The following is a 17,522-nucleotide window of genomic DNA, read 5'->3' on the forward strand; positions in this document are numbered from 1 at the left end:
GGACAAGTGGCACAGTGATACAGTAGACACACAGTGGAGACAACGGGCACAGTGATACAGAAGACACATGATGTGGACAAGTGGCACAGTGACACAGAAGACACACAGTGGAGACAACGGGCACAGTGATACAGAAGACACATGATGTGGACAAGGGGCACAGTGATACAGAAGACACACAGTGGAGACAAGAGGCACAGTGACACAGAAGACACAAGATATGGACAAGGGGCACAGTGATACAGAAGACACACAGTGGAGACAACGGGCACAGCGACACAGAAGACACATGATGTGAACAAGGGGCACAGTGATACAGAAGACACACAGTGGAGACAAGAGGCACAGTGACTCAGAAGACACATAATGTGGACAAGTGGCACAGTGATACAGAAGACACACAGTGGAGACAAGAGGCACAGTGACACAGAAGACACAAGATGTGGACAAGGGGCACAGTGATACAGAAGACACACAGTGGAGACAACGGGCACAGCGACACAGAAGACACATGATGTGAACAAGGGGCACAGCGATACAGAAGACACACAGTGGAGACAAGAGGCACAGTGACACAGAAGACACATGATGTGAACAAGGGGCACAGTGATACAGAAGACGCACAGTGGAGACAAGAGGCACAGTGACACAGAAGACACACAGTGGAGACAACGGGCACAGTGACACAGAAGACACATGATGTGGACAAGGGGCACAGTGATACAGAAGACACATAATGTGGACAAGTGGCACAGTGATACAGAAGACACAGTGGAGACAAGAGGCACAGTGACACAGAAGACACATGATGTGAACAAGGGGCACAGCGATACAGAAGACACACAGTGGAGACAAGAGGCACAGTGACACAGAAGACACATGATGTGAACAAGGGGCACAGTGATACAGAAGACGCACAGTGGAGACAAGAGGCACAGTGACACAGAAGACACACAGTGGAGACAACGGGCACAGTGACACAGAAGACACATGATGTGGACAAGGGGCACAGTGATACAGAAGACACATAATGTGGACAAGTGGCACAGTGATACAGAAGACACAGTGGAGACAACGGGCACAGCGACACAGAAGACACATGATGTGAACAAGGGGCACAGCGATACAGAAGACACACAGTGGAGACAAGAGGCACAGTGACACAGAAGACACATGATGTGAACAAGGGGCACAGTGATACAGAAGACGCACAGTGGAGACAAGAGGCACAGTGACACAGAAGACACACAGTGGAGACAACGGGCACAGTGACACAGAAGACACATGATGTGGACAAGGGGCACAGTGATACAGAAGACACATAATGTGGACAAGTGGCACAGTGATACAGAAGACACAGTGGAGACAACGGGCACAGCGACACAGAAGACACATGATGTGAACAAGGGGCACAGCGATACAGAAGACACACAGTGGAGACAAGAGGCACAGTGACACAGAAGACACATAATGTGGACAAGTGGCACAGTGATACAGAAGACACAGTGGAGACAAGAGGCACAGTGACACAGAAGACACAAGATGTGGACAAGGGGCACAGTGATACAGAAGACACACAGTGGAGACAAGAGGCACAGTGACACAGAAGACACATGATGTGAACAAGGGGCACAGTGATACAGAAGACGCACAGTGGAGACAAGAGGCACAGTGACACAGAAGACACATGATGTGAACAAGGGGCACAGTGATACAGAAGACACACAGTGGAGACAACGGGCACAGTGACACAGAAGACACACAGTGGAGACAACGGGCACAGTGACACAGAAGACACATGATGTGGACAAGGGGCACAGTGATACAGAAGACACACAGTGGAGACAACGGGCACAGTGACACAGAAGACACATGATGTGGACAAGTGGCACAGTGATACAGAAGACACACAGTGGAGACAAGAGGCACAGTGACACAGAAGACACATGATGTGAACAAGGGGCACAGTGATACAGAAGACGCACAGTGGAGACAAGAGGCACAGTGACACAGAAGACACACAGTGGAGACAACGGGCACAGTGACACAGAAGACACATGATGTGGACAAGGGGCACAGTGACACAGAAGACACACAGTGGAGACAAGAGGCACAGTGACACAGAAGACACATGATGTGAACAAGGGGCACAGTGATACAGAAGACGCACAGTGGAGACAAGAGGCACAGTGACACAGAAGACACATGATGTGAACAAGGGGCACAGTGATACAGAACACACAGTGGAGACAACGGGCACAGTGACACAGAAGACACACAGTGGAGACAACGGGCACAGTGACACAGAAGACACATGATGTGGACAAGGGGCACAGTGATACAGAAGACACACAGTGGAGACAACGGGCACAGTGACACAGAAGACACATGATGTGGACAAGTGGCACAGTGATACAGAAGACACACAGTGGAGACAAGAGGCACAGCGACACAGAAGACACATGATGTGGACAAGGGGCACAGTGATACAGCAGACACACAGTGGAGACAACGGGCACAGTGACACAGAAGACACATGATGTGGACAAGGGGCACAGTGATACAGTAGACACACAGTGGAGACAAGAGGCACAGTGACACAGAAGACACATGATGTGAACAAGGGGCACAGTGATACAGAAGACGCACAGTGGAGACAAGAGGCACAGTGATACAGAAGACACATGATGTGAACAAGGGGCACAGTGATACAGAAGACACACAGTGGAGACAACGGGCACAGTGACACAGAAGACACATGATGTGGACAAGGGGCACAGTGATACAGAAGACACACAGTGGAGACAACGGGCACAGTGACACAGAAGACACATGATGTGGACAAGGGGCACAGTGATACAGCAGACACACAGTGGAGACAACGGGCACAGTGACACAGAAGACACATGATGTGGACAAGGGGCACAGTGATACAGAAGACACACAGTGGAGACAACGGGCACAGTGACACAGAAGACACATGATGTGGACAAGGGGCACAGTGATACAGCAGACACACAGTGGAGACAACGGGCACAGTGACACAGAAGACACATGATGTGGACAAGTGGCACAGTGATACAGAAGACACACAGTGGAGACAAGAGGCACAGCGACACAGAAGACACATGATGTGGACAAGGGGCACAGTGATACAGCAGACACACAGTGGAGACAACGGGCACAGTGACACAGAAGACACATGATGTGGACAAGGGGCACAGTGATACAGAAGACACACAGTGGAGACAAGAGGCACAGCGACACAGAAGACACATGATGTGGACAAGGGGCACAGTGATACAGCAGACACACAGTGGAGACAACGGGCACAGTGACACAGAAGACACATGATGTGGACAAGTGGCACAGTGATACAGAAGACACACAGTGGAGACAAGAGGCACAGAGACAGAGACAGAGCCGGAATAAGGGTCATATAGGCCTGGGACTGAAAATACTCAAGGGCCTATTGTGCCCCATTTCAAGGAAGAGATAACCAGGGGAACTGAGGGAGGACGGGGTGGGGGGGCTACTAATTGCCTTGGACAAGTCTTGTTCAGCGGTGTGATACTAAATGCTGGTGGTCAAAATGCTGGCGGTCACATGACCAACCGCAGCATCCCAACTTTTAGAATGCTGACAGGGGACGGGGTAATTAATTTACCTCTCCCCTGCCCCCTCCTCTAACCCACCTGGGGTGGTGGCTAGAGCTAAGGACACGGGGTGTTGGCTACGGCTAATCACAGGGAGTCGTGGCTAGGGCCAAGCACACAGGGGGTAGCGGCTACAGCTAACCCCCCCGTCTGTGGTGCCATAACTCTGCCCCCCCTAACCCAATACTCACCATCGGGATGCCGTCGGTCTGAGTCCTGGTGCTGGGAATCTGCGCAGTGTTGACTCTCCAGGGTCGCCCACCTGGCCGTGTGCATCCACCTCGCCAGAATGCTGACCACATGCCCTTGTTGAAGATGTACAAAACCACCTCTGCATAGTATTATTCATTGATTTTTTTCAGGCTTCACCACGCTTCCCAGATTTAGCCACACCCCCTCTGTATCACCCCGGGCCCGCAGTTTGTCTTGACAACCACATTTTAAATAAAGAAAACCTGTTCTCTGCCATCTGTCTGCACTATGTGGCTGATTCAGAGGTGGATGCAACTTGATCCACCACTGCGTTTTTGTACACAGTGGCGGTATGAAAATATGCGAAAGCCGCAGGAGGCATCTTGAGGCTTCTGTGATCTGCTGTCATATTCGAGGATGCAGCATTGGATCATCTGAGTGACCATCAGACATCCGATATTACTCAGGATGCCCGGTGTAATCACACTGCAGGGGCCAGCAAATCTGAATAGGAAGACGCAGATCTTGGCTTCAGCAGTCCTACAAAATGGGGCTGACACACTTCTGTTTTGTCAAACGCTCCCTGTTGCTGCCTCAGCCCTGCCCCAAATAGTCACAGTCTGTCAATCAAGCTTCGGCATCCAGTGCACGGTGAGTGACGTTGCAGGACGCGATCTGCACGTGCGCAGTGCGCTATCTGCACATGTGCAGATCTGAAACTATTGTAGATGTGCATTAACATCAAGCTAAAGTACATCTCTAAATCAGGCCCAATGTGCAGTGGTCGCCATTCTCAAACAATATATTATCCCCTTGTCCATTTCACAGGCAGACTTCCGCTCTGCCGCTGCCTGTCACATTGAGGAGGTGGGGGAGGCTTGTGTACTCAGCATTTTCTGGGAGGGGAGAGCCAGGGGTCTGCGTGTTACCACACAGACTTCCTGGCCTCGCAGCCCCCGCTTCTGTCGGTCAGCTGAGTAAGCTGGAGCTTTCTCAGCTGGTCATCTGCGTGGAACATCGCGACTTTGGATCCCAGATTGCAACATCGGTCACATTGCTGGGATCGCAGCCACATGCAGGAGGCGTCTCTTCTACTGAGACATCTCCTGCATGTCCCTCCTCCAGATCAGACGGACATACAATGCTGCTTGCATGCAGCATTGCATTTCCGTCCATCTCTGAATCAGGCCCTAAATCAGCAACATCGCATAGGCATCGGAACACATGTACCATGTGAGTGAGACACATGCGTGGCAGTAACAACATCGGCCAACTGTGTAAAAATCAGAATAGCGTACATCTCTAAAGGGCCCTACACACTTAGCGACTACACTAAAAGATATGAACGATCTTGTTCATTAATGAACGAGATACCGTTCATATCTTTCAGTGTGGAGGCACCAACGATGAACAATGCGCGTCCCCGCGCTCGTTCATCGTTGGTGCCGGGTTGTTTATACATGCATGCCAATATAGTAAATCTCGTCCATATTAGCATGCAGCGCGGGGCGGGTGACTGGGGGAGTGAAGAAACTTCACCCCCCCTGCGCTCCGTCGGGTCAGCCGTCGGGCACCTTGGCGGCAAATCCGCCAGTGTGTAGGGCCCATTAGACAGGCACAAAGCTAGACGTTTCATTCATTTTGCTTCTACTCTATAGGAAAAACTTCATGTTTCATTGAATATTTACATTAAAAAAATCCAACACTCTTTGAAACAATGTGATTTAATCACTACACTATTTGATTTAACAATAGAGTAAGTAATTCTTTGTGTCATACTGTAGGAAAAAGAAAGCAACATTGTATTGGCATATAGAAAGCCAAAAATTCACAATCACTTACAGCAGTGGTTCTCAAACTGAGGTTCCTCGGGACACTTGCAGGGGTGCCCTGGATTGGCGGACCAGGATCAATTCAAATTATTTATGGTCAATGTAATAGGCAAAACCAGTGCTGGTGACTGCTAATCCTAAAATATGTGGACAAACAAAAACAAATCTTGTCCCTCACCACACAACTGAACCTAAGGATGGTATATAAAAAAATGTAATTAATATAATATTTCTTAATAAGTTACTTTTGGCTGGGGGTGCTGTGAAAGAATAATCTGATCCTCTAGGGTGCCATGATTTCAAAAACTTTGAGAACTACTGACTTACAGGCATTTATCAATACAATATACAGGTCCTGGAAAATCACTACAGTTAGTTCTAGAATTCTGATGCCCATTGTCTGTACGTGGTGGAGAAGCCACTGTGCTGGCTGGGTCAATAGTACCAATATTGGTTCAGCCCACAAAATGGCCACAGTGTGTGGGCAGTGGGTGCACACAATGGGATGCAGGGTAAGCCTGGAGACGCCAGGATAAATTCCAGTGGAACGGACCAAAAAAGCAAATTGGGGTTTTAAATGTGACAATGTAGAAGCACTCTTCTGAAATTTGTATTAATTTGGAGTAAATAATAGAATTGGCTCCTGATGTTATCCCTTAGGTCAGTACTGAACAAAGGTTAGGGTGACATCTCCACCAACTTCAATCATGTCAATCTGATTGGCAGGTAGACGATGGACGTAGTTGAAAAGCTTTGATCCATTGCAATAGGCGCCAAAAGCTCCTCCCTCGTTCCTGATTTCCATCTGTGATGAGTAATATAGAAGAGAAACATGAATGCTTAGTTACAGATCTCCTCCGATACAGCTCCCAGGCTCCTGGTAGCATCTGTCCTTCTCACCTGAAAGCCTTGTCCTGGGCAAAACGGCATGTATGACATTTGTCGTTCCTCTGGGCCCCAAGTGCCCCTGTCCTGGGTATTCCTTACCAATGCTCCTTCTCTGAATCGGGGGTTTATATGGAGGTGGATGTTCCTTGTTCTGCTATTGAGAAGGTTGATATGGAACCTGTGAAGGTGACGACACAGAGGGTTTTACAGTCTACTCTGCTTAGCCTTACATACTTTTATCTGTCTTTCTTCCAGGGATCCACCGCGTCAGTGTCCTCGGTAAACCTCTTCAACTAAGTGTAAACATTACATTTACAGATTAGTGACAAAAATAGCCCATTCCATCACCCAGGTGGTGATGTAGTCAGGAAAGGGAGCAAGCTCCAAGTACCATAGAAGCAAGATATACAGATGTGTCCTCTTACATCCTTGCTGCAGTCACGCTAAACAGCCATTGAAGTTGCACCATGCCATGGTGGGATTCTGTAGCGCCAAGCGTCTTTGTTTGCGTTTTTTTGCACAAAATTGTGTCTTAGACGCACAGTAGTGTAATAGGACACACAAGCAGGTTCTGCTGATTAAAATTATATGCAGCATGCCTATATTCTGTGTGTATTGCGGCTCTATCTGCATCCGAAATGCCATGTTATAGTGTTTTCCAGGAAAACACTGTAGCATAGCATTTTGACCCTCATTTCCGAGTTGATTGCACCAAGCAGCTTTTTGCTGCTGGTGCGATCAACTAATCTCCGCCTATGGGGGAGTGTATTTTAGCATAGCAGGGCTGCGAACGCTTGTGCAGCCCTGCTATGCAAAAAAAGTTTCACACAAAACAAGACTAGCCCTGGACATACTTACCCTGTGCGACGGATCCAGCTATGCAGGTCCCGGCTTTGACGTTAGACATCCGCCCTCCATTCGCCTGGACACGCCTGCGTTTTTCTTACCACTCCCCGAAAACGGCTGTCCATCTTCTTGCGATCGCCACCAGGCAACGATGCGCATGCGCAATGCATCCGCAGTGCATGCGCATTTCCGTCCCGTACGCACCGCAGCATAGAGCCGCTGCGTGCGAATGAATCGGAATGACCCCCTTTATATGCAAATACAGTCGCAGGCACACACAGAATATAGGCATGCCGCATATCATTTTAATCAGCAGACGCTGCATGTGCGTCCTATTACACTACTTTGCGCATTTCCGCAAAAAAAGATACTTGGCACTACCGAGTCACGCGGCACTCACACGTTATGTGTAATGCAACTTGAAGCGCACGGAGCAAAGATGTAAGAGGACACATCTGTACCTGCATTGCCTGCCAATGCTCAACTGGTGTCCTCACAATGAAAAGAATGCAGGATCTATGTACTAAGCCTTGGACAGAGATAAAGTGGACGGAGCTAAACTACCAACCAACCAGCTACTAACTGTCATTTCAAACACAGCTTTCACCACGTGCATTTGTACACAGGACCCTGCAGCATTATCCAGGAACCAGCACGGTGGTAACTATTACGGCTTGTATGCCTCAAGTAACTTTGAATCATTGCGGAGCAATACCATTTAATGTTATACTGGGACGTCGGTGTTTTTATTTTTAGTGGTAATCAATAATTTAAAGAGAGCTTTGTCCTTGTTTGAATTCATATACATTTATATTGCATGCTGTCATAACCAGCATATTTTTGAGATAGCTACAATATTACTCTCTATTGTGTATACAAGAAGTTGCAACATGTTTCTTTTTCACCTACTTTCATGTATCCATTGCTTCTTTAGCTGTGTATCTGTTTGATATAATATTTTGATAAAAATATCTGTTATTTAAATTGAGTTGCATTGAGTCAATTATTCACCCTGCTAGACTGTACTTAATTAACCAATTAATTAAAACCAAATACAAGTGATTCTTGGAGCGCAGAGCATCCTTTTTCTTTTGTTTTCCATCAAATTCTATTTCAGTCTAACCAGCTGTTTTTGCTCAGCAGCTCCATAGCTCAATTTATTTATTTTTTGAACATCTTTATTTAATACATTTTATATATAGCGCCAGGTTCTACAGTTTGAGATCATTCTCCAACTGTTTTCACATATTTTTACAGCTTGTAACATGGCAATTAGGAGCTAATATTTTATCTCTCTCCAATGTATCTCTCTCTAAGGCGTAGTACATGGACTCCTCCATCACTTATACAGAGATACCCTTTTTGGACCCAATTTTTATATGAATACTTACTGCAGCAGATGTAGCCACGGTCATTGTGGCTGAGACTTAAGGGGTAATTCAGACTGGATTGCTGCAGCGGCAGCGATCGCAGTCTGAAGCCCTTTGAGGAGTGCGTACGCGCACCCCAGGAGCCCAGTGAGATGCTAAAAGCATCTCTGGGCTGCGATCGCCTCTGCCTGATTGACAGGCAGAGGCGGTCGCGGGGCGGGAGGGAGCGTGCCAACGGCATTAGAACGCCGTTGGCGGGGCTCGGTACGGACAAAGCAGTGCTTTAGCTCACAGGCAACTGTTAGTCACAGCTAATGGGAGCTAATGGGTGGCCATTTGCTGCCATTCTTAGCCATAGGCGTGCTAATAAATAGGCTTCGAACTGCAGGCAACAGTGTTTTAAAGTAGCAATCATTTAAAAGGAAAAATAAGATTTTAAACCTACCGGTAAATCTTTTTCTCCTAGTCCGTAGAGGATGCTGGGGACTCCGTAAGGACCATGGGGTATAGACGGTCTTCGCAGGAGACATGGGCACTCTAAAGACTTTAGATGGGTGTGCACTGGCTCCTCCCTCTATGCCCCTCCTCCAGACCTCAGTTAGAGAACTGTGCCCAGAGGAGACGGACAGTACGAGGAAAGGATTTTTGTTAATCTAAGGGCAAGATACATACCAGCCCACACCATCCACACCATACAACTTGGAACATACGAACCAGTTAACAGTATGAAACAAAAACTGTATCATAACCCTTATGTAAGCAATAACTATATACAAGTCTTGCAGAATTTAGTCCACACTGGGACGGGCGCCCAGCATCCTCTACGGACTAGGAGAAAAAGATTTACCGGTAGGTTTAAAATCTTATTTTCTCTTACGTCCTAGAGGATGCTGGGTACTCTGTAAGGACCATGGGGATTATACCAAAGCTCCAGACCGGGCGGGAGAGTGCAGATGACTCTGCAGCACCGATTGAGCAAACAGGAGGTCCTCCTCAGCCAAGGTATCAAACTTGTAGAATTTAGCAAAAGTGTTTGAACCCGACCAAGTCGCCGCTCGGCAAAGCTGTAATGCCGAGACACCTCGGGCAGCCGCCCAAGAAGAGCCCACCTTCCTAGTGGAATGGGCCTTTACCGAATTTGGTAATGGCAAACCAGCCGTAGAATGAGCCTGCTGAATCGTGTTACAGATCCAGCGAGCAATAGTCTGTTTAGAAGCAGGAGCGCCAAGCTTGTTGGCTGCATACAGGACAAACAGTGCCTCTGTTTTCCTAACCCGAGCCGTCCTGGCTACATAAATTTTTAAGGCCCTGACTACATCAAGGGACTTGGAATCCTCCAAGTCAACCGTAGCCACAGGCACCACGATAGGTTGGTTCAAATGAAAAGCTGAAACCACCTTAGGCAAAAATTGAGGACAAGTCCTTAATTCTGCTCTATCCACATGGAAAATCAGATAGGGGCTCTTGTGAGACAAAGCCGCCAATTCGGACAACCGCCGTGCAGATGCCAAGGCCAACAACATGACCACCTTCCAAGTGAGAAATTTTAAATCCACCGTTTGAAGAGGCTCAAACCAGTGAGATTTTAGGAACTGTAACACCATGTTAAGGTCCCATGGTGCCACTGGGGGCACAAAAGGAGGCTGGATGTGCAGCACTCCCTTTACAAAGTCTGGACTTCTGGGAGAGAAGCCAATTCCTTCTGAAAGAAAATTGATAGAGCCGAAATCTGTACCTTAATGGAGCCTAACTTTAGGCCCATATCCACTCCTGTCTGTAGAAAGTGGAGAAAACGGCCCAAATGGAACGCTTCAGTAGGAGCATTCTTGGCTTCACACCAAGATACATACTTCCTCCAGATGCGGTGATAATGTTTTGCCGTCACCCCCTTCCTAGCCTTATTCCTCCGGAATACCTTTCCCCGCTAGGATTTGGTGTTCAACCGCCATGCCGTCAAATGTAACCGCGGTAAGTCTTGGAACACGCAGGGCCCCTGCTGCAATAGGTCTTCCCTGAGAGGAAGAGGCCACGGATCTTCTGTGAGCATTTCCTGAAGATCTGAATACCAGGCCCTTCGAGGCCAATCCGGAACAATGAGTATTGTCTGCACTCTTTTTCGTCTTATGATTCTCAGTATTTTTGAGATGAGCGGAAGAGGAGGGAACACATAGACCGACTGAAACACCCATGGTGTCACCAGGGCGTCCACCGCTACTGCCTGAGGGACCTGGCATAATACCTCCGAAGCTTCTTGTTGAGGCGTGACGCCATCATGTCTATTTGTGGAAGTCCCCACTGACTTGTTATCTCTGCAAAAACTTCTTGATGAAGTCCCCACTCTCCTGGATGGAGATCGTGTCTGCTGAGGAAGTCTGCTTCCCAGTTGTCCACTCCCGGAATGAAGACTGCTGACCGAGCGCTTGCGTGATTTTCCGCCCAGCGAAAAATCCTGGTGGCTTCCGCCATTGCCACTCTGCTCCTTGTCCCACCTTGGCGGTTTACATGAGCCACAGCTGTGACGTTGTCTGATTGACTCAGAACCGGTAGGTCGCGAAGAAGATTCTCTGCTTGTCGTAGGCCGTTGTATATGGCCCTCAATTCCAGTACGTTGATGTGTAGACAAGCCTCCTGGCTTGACCATAGTCCCTGAAAATTTCTTCCTTGTGTGACTGCTCCCCATCCTCGGAGGCTCGTGTCCGTGGTCACCAGAACCCAGTCTTGAATGCCGAACCTGCGACCTTCGAGAAGGTGAGCACTCTGCAGCCACCACAGGAGAGACACCCTGGCCCTGGGGGACAGGCTTATTTTCTGATGTATTTATAGATGGGACCCCGACCACTTGTCCAGAAGGTCCCACTGAAACATCCTCGCATGGAACCTGCCGAAGGGGATGGCCTCCTAGGTCGCCACTATTTTTCCCAGTACTCGAGTGCATTGATGGACTGACACTTTTTTCGGTTTTAACAGGTCTCTGACCATGTTCTGGAGTTCCTGGGCTTTTTCCATCGGGAGAAAACCCCTCTTTTGTTCCGTGTCCAGAATCATGCCTAAGAAAGATAGCCGAGTCGTTGGAATCAACTGTGACTTTGGTAGATTTAGATTCCAGCCATGCTGCTGCAGCACTCTCAGGCAGAGCGACACGCTTTTCTGCAATTGATCTCTAGATCTTGCTTTTATCAGGAGATCGTCCAAGTACGGGATAATTGTGACTCCTTGCCTGCGCAGGAGCACCATCATTTCTGCCATTACCTTGGTGAAAATCCTCGGGGCCGTGGAAAGCCCAAACGGCAACGTCTGAAACTGGTAATGACAGTCCTGTACCGCGAATCTCAGGTATGTCTGATGAGGGGAATATATGGGGACATGAAGGTATGCATCCTTTATGTCTAGTGACACCATAAAATCCCCCCCTTTCAGGCTGGAGATAACTGCCCGGAGCGATTCCATCTTGAATTTGAACTTTTTCAAGTACAGGTTTAGGGATTTTAGATTAAGAATGGGTCTGGCTGAGCCATCTGGTTTCGGGACCACAAACAGGGTTGAATAGTACCCCTTCCCCTGTTGCACTAGGGGAACCTTGACAATCACTTGTTGTTGACACAGTTTTTGAATTGCAGCTAAAACTATCTCCCTTTCTGGGGGAGAAGCTGGTAAAGCCGATTTGAAAAATCGTCGAGGAGGCCCGTCTTCGAATTCCAGCTTGTAGCCTTGGGATACAATTTCCATCGCCCAAGGATCCACGTCTGACTGAACCCAGACGTGGCTGAAGAGTCGAAGACGTGCACCCACCGGCGCGGTCTCCCTCAGAGGAGCCCCAGCGTCATGTGGTGGATTTAGTAGAAGCCGGGGAGGACTTCTGCTCATGGGAACTAGCCGTAGCAGGCATTCTTTTCCCTCTACCCTTACCTCTGGCGAGGAAGGAAGAGCCCCGACCTCTTCTGGACTTATGCGACCGAAGGGACTGCATCTGATATTGTGGTGTTTTCTTTTGCTGGGGGGGAACATAAGGTAAAAAAGTAGATTTAACCGCGGTAGCTGTGGAAACCAGGTCCGCGAGACCTTCCCCAAATAAAACCTCACCCTTGTAAGGCAAAACTTCCATATGTCTCTTTGAGTCGGCATCACCTGTCCATTGGCGGGTCCACAGGGCTCGCCTAGCAGAAATCGCCATGGCGTTGGCTCTCGAACCTAACAGCCCAACGTCTCTCGAAGCGTCTCTCATATATAAGACTGCATCTTTAATGTGACCTAAGGTCAATAAAATGCTATCCCTATCTAGGGTATCAATGTCAGATGACAAGGTATCTGCCCAAGCTGCTACAGCGCTACAAACCCAAGCCGACGCTATTGCCGGTCTGAGCAAGGCACCCGTATGTGCATAAATTGATTTTAAGGTAGTTTCCTGTCTGCGATCAGCAGGATCCTTGAGGGCTGCCGTGTCTGGAGACGGTAACGCCACCTTCTTGGACAAGCGCGTTAAAGCCTTGTCCACCCTGGGCGAGGATTCCCACCGTAACCTGTCCTGTGCAGGGAAAGGATACGCCATAAGAATTCTCTTGGGAATCTGCAGTTTCTTGTCTGGAGTTTCCCAAGCCTTTTCAAATAACGCGTTCAGCTCATGAGATGGGGGAAAGGTTACCTCAGGTTTCTTTTCCTTAAACATGTATACCCTCGTGTCAGGGACCGAGGGTCATCTGTGATATGCAAAACATCTTTTATTGCAATAATCATATAATGAATACTTTTGGCCACCCTTGGGTGTAACCTCGCATCATTTTAGTCGACACTGGAGTCAGAATCTGTGTCGGTATCAGTGTCTGCTACTTGGGACAGGGGACGTTTCTGAGACCCTGGAGGGCCCTGTGATACAGCCAAAGCCATGGATTGACTCCCTCTCTTTTCTCTGGACTCTGCTTTGTCCATTCTCTTATGTAATAAAGACACATTTGCATTTAAAATATTCCACATATCCAGCCAATCAGGTGTCGGCGTCGCCGACGGAGACACCACAATCATCTGCTCCACCTCCTCCTTAGATGAGCCTTCCGCTTCAGACATGCCGACACACACGTACCGACACCTCCACACACTCAGGGATATATATATATATATATATATATATATATATATATATATATATATATGGAGACAGTCCCCCAATAAGGCCCTTTGGAGAGACAGAGAGAGAGTATGCCAGCACACACCCAGCGCCACCGGACACTGGAATAAAATCCCAGTCAGTACAGCGCTTTTATAAATATACTCACCGCGCCAATTAAATGTGCCCCCCCCTCTTTTTTGCCCTCTGTACTTGTGTTCAGCAAGGGAGAGTCCGGGGAGCCAGCTTCTCTGCAGTGTGCTGTGGAGAAAATGGCGCTGGTTAGTGCTGATGAATCAAGCTCCGCCCCCTTACTGGCGGGCTTCGATCCCGCTCAAATCTTTATACTAGCGGGGGTTTTTGCAATATACTGCCTCCGCAGTATATATCTATGCCAGTGTCCCCAGAGGGTTAATAATTGATGCCCAGGGCTCCCCCCCTGCGCCCTGCACCCCTACAGTGCCGCCAGTGTGTGTGTGTGTTGGGAGCAATGGCACGCAACGTTACCGCTGCGTGTTACCTCATAGAAGATCAGAAGTCTTCTGCCGCCTTTGAAGTCTTCTATCTTCTCATACTCACCCGGCTTCTATCTTCCGGCTCTGTGAGGAGGACGGTGGCGCGGCTCCGGGACGAACGGCGAGGGTGAGACCTGCGTTCCGACCCTCTGGAGCTAATGGTGTCCAGTAGCCTAAGAAGCAGAGCCTATCATTTAAGTATGTCTGCTTCTCTCCCCTCAGTCCCACGATGCAGGGAGCCTGTTGCCAGCAGTGCTCCCTGAAAATAAAAAACCTAACAAAAAGTCTTTTTTCAGTGAAACTCAGTAGAGCTCCCTTGCAGTGCACCCAGTCTCCTCTGGGCACAGGATCTAACTGAGGTCTGGAGGAGGGGCATAGAGGGAGGAGCCAGTGCACACCCATCTAAAGTCTTTAGAGTGCCCATGTCTCCTGCGGAGCCCGTCTATACCCCATGGTCCTTACGGAGTCCCCAGCATCCTCTAGGACGTAAGAGAAATACATGTTGTTTTTACCTTTAAACAATTGCTACTTTAAACCATCGTAGAGTTGCCCGGAACCCATTGATGTCTGCTATTTCATTTACCCGCTGGTCTTTGGTGGTGTGCCTTAAATTAATCCTGCACAAGCATAGATAACATAAGGGACCTTATTCATAGTTCAATGCTATTGCAAGGTTCATGCAGTTGAGCAATTATCGGTGTCTTCCCATGTGTCCCAGCTGCAATGCACAGAACAGCGCTTTAATTGCGATTATGGATGCATTGAAAATACATTTGCAAGTCATTAACTGGAAGTGACTGTTTTGTGGGAGGTAACAGGCATGTTCAGGTCGTCTTTTAGGCATGTCTCAGGCATTCTGTACACGTCTCCAGTGTCTCAGTTACAGTGCGAATGCTGCCTGACCATACACTCAGGGAGTCGGTGTTTGCATGATCTGCACCTGATGTTCTGTGTGTATACACAGTTTTGGACAGCTGTGACGGCTCTGTTGGGCGTCTGAATATAAGTTGTGAAGGCTGTTGAATTAGCAGATTTTCACACATCCACAACTATGAAAAACGCAGCTGTGGCAACACTAGCGGACCATTATGAATCAGGCTCAATGTCACACAGGGGAAGCTTGGACAAACCATCCATTCACCGCCTCAGGCCTGGTTACAGAGAAACCAGACTGGACAGGACACAAACGCACCTATCTGCTCCACAAGACACGGCTCCAGTAAGGATGATCTTTCGGTTTTTGGTGAAATTTGTCTGTAGAGCGGCTTGGAAAGGCATCATCTGGGCAAGAGAAAAACAACATCTTATGAACCAAGCATGACTCAGGGGTCTATTCATGTAGCAGAGAAAAGCCCTGTTTTGCAGACAACAGGGCTTTTCTCTGCTTTCTGCTATTCACAGAGCGGGTTACCCTGACTTCTCCCGCGGCATCCCTGCTCCGTGCCTGAATCACATCACCGTACTTTAGTATAGTGAGTGTGATTCATGAAGGAACGGAAAGTTTAGCTTTCTGCTTCTCCATGGAGTTCAGATTCGTCATCTCAGGATGGTGCAGTCTGAATTCTGGTGCGGTAACTGCAGGGAAGCTCAATGCTTCCCTGCTCTCTGCCCGACACCCGTGCTGGCTCCAACCCCTGACCTCCCATCAGCCACTGCAGCTTTCTGGGAGGTCAGCCAGTGGCGCATGTGCAGAGGGACCCATTGGCTGACTCCAACACCTGGAGCCCAGGACACCAGATCGCATCACCAGAAAGTGAATGTACATGAATTGCTACTTATCTAAGATATACATTGCATCGAACTGATGCGATGTATAGTGATTAGTAACAATTCACTTTTCATTTTCTATTTGAATGGACCCCTAAGTCACTACTTTACTAAGCATAGGCACCGAACACAGTACCTGATTCAGTAAGGACTGCAAATTCTGCTGAGTAGCAGAATTTGCCTTTGTATCGCGTGCTGGGTGCCGCCCATCGCAGGGCAAGGCCACCCAGCATGCTAACCTCCGCCCCCCTGACCACGCTGAAACTGCGGTCAGCATGATCGCTAAAAATAGGGTAGCCTTCTGCTGCCGCCATTTTAGTGATCGCAGCAGCTGCGTGTGATGTCACGCAGCCGCCCAGATCACGCCCACGCCACACACCCCACTTGCACTGCCACATCCCCATTTTTACGCCTCGCCCCCAGCAACGCTCCGTCTTGGAAATGAAGCGTTGCCTCCCCCCCCGAAAATGTGGCCGCATGCACAGTTAGTAATTTTTGCGGTTTGACAGCGTTTTGCGAACCAACCTGAATTAGGCCCAAAGTGTATAAGTGGCAGCGCAACATCTGTGTATTCCGGCAAGTTAAATTACAGCTACTGTTAATTCTGTTTTATGTTTTTTTTTTTTTTTATTGTTGTTTTTTTTTTAGCAATTTAAACATTAAACCCATCAATTTTGAAGTATTGTGTAATTCACCTCCCAACATCTTTCCTTTATGAGACAGACTGCTAATCACATGGCTAGCACACTTCATTCAGCTACTAATCGCACTGTCGCCTATTTACGGAGACCTTCAGATGACGACAGTTTATGAGCCCACGTTACATCTCATATGACTTTGGTGGTCATTCCGAGTTGATCGCTCGCTAGCCGTTTTTAGCAGCCGTGCAAACGCTATGCCGCCTCCCTCTGGGAGTGTATGTTAGCTTAGCAGAAGTGCGAACGAAAGGATCGCAGAGCGGCTACAAAGTTTTTTTTGTGCAGTTTCTGAGTAGCTCTAAACCTACTCAGCGCTTGCAATCACTTCAGACCATTCAGTTCCTGTTTTGACGTCACAAACACACCCTGCGTTCGCCCAGCCACGCCTGCGTTTTTCAGACACGCCTGCATTTTTCCGAACACTCCCTGAAACGGTCAGTTGACACCGAGAAACGCCCACTTCATGTCAATCACTCTGCGGCCAGCAGTGCGACTGAAATGCTTCGCTAGACCTTGTGTGAAACTACATCGGTCGTTGTAATAATACGTTGCGCGTGCGCATTGCGCCACATACGCAAGCGCAGAAGTGCCGTTTTTTTGCCTCATCGCTGCACAGCGACCAAAAGCAGCTAGCGATCAACTCGGAATGACCACCTTTAT

General features: G+C 48.5%; 1 protein-coding gene across 1 annotated transcript in view; it reads right to left on the reverse strand.

Moving 5' to 3' along the window:
- Positions 1 to 5,556: 5,556 nt before the first annotated feature.
- LOC134949159 (galectin-4-like) overlaps positions 5,557 to 17,522 on the reverse strand; it is a 56,187-nt gene continuing 44,221 nt past the window's right edge. Inside the window, exons 10-12 of the mRNA XM_063937577.1 lie at positions 15,590 to 15,678; positions 6,581 to 6,746; positions 5,557 to 6,485 (exon numbers count right to left, since the gene is read on the reverse strand). Of these exons, the coding sequence (XP_063793647.1) occupies positions 6,342 to 6,485; positions 6,581 to 6,746; positions 15,590 to 15,678 (399 nt within the window). The 3' untranslated portion in view covers positions 5,557 to 6,341. The remainder of the gene's footprint in view (positions 6,486 to 6,580; positions 6,747 to 15,589; positions 15,679 to 17,522) is intronic.

The sequence above is a fragment of the Pseudophryne corroboree genome, chromosome 8, assembly GCF_028390025.1.
Source record: "Pseudophryne corroboree isolate aPseCor3 chromosome 8, aPseCor3.hap2, whole genome shotgun sequence".
Taxonomy (NCBI): Eukaryota; Metazoa; Chordata; class Amphibia; order Anura; family Myobatrachidae; genus Pseudophryne; species Pseudophryne corroboree.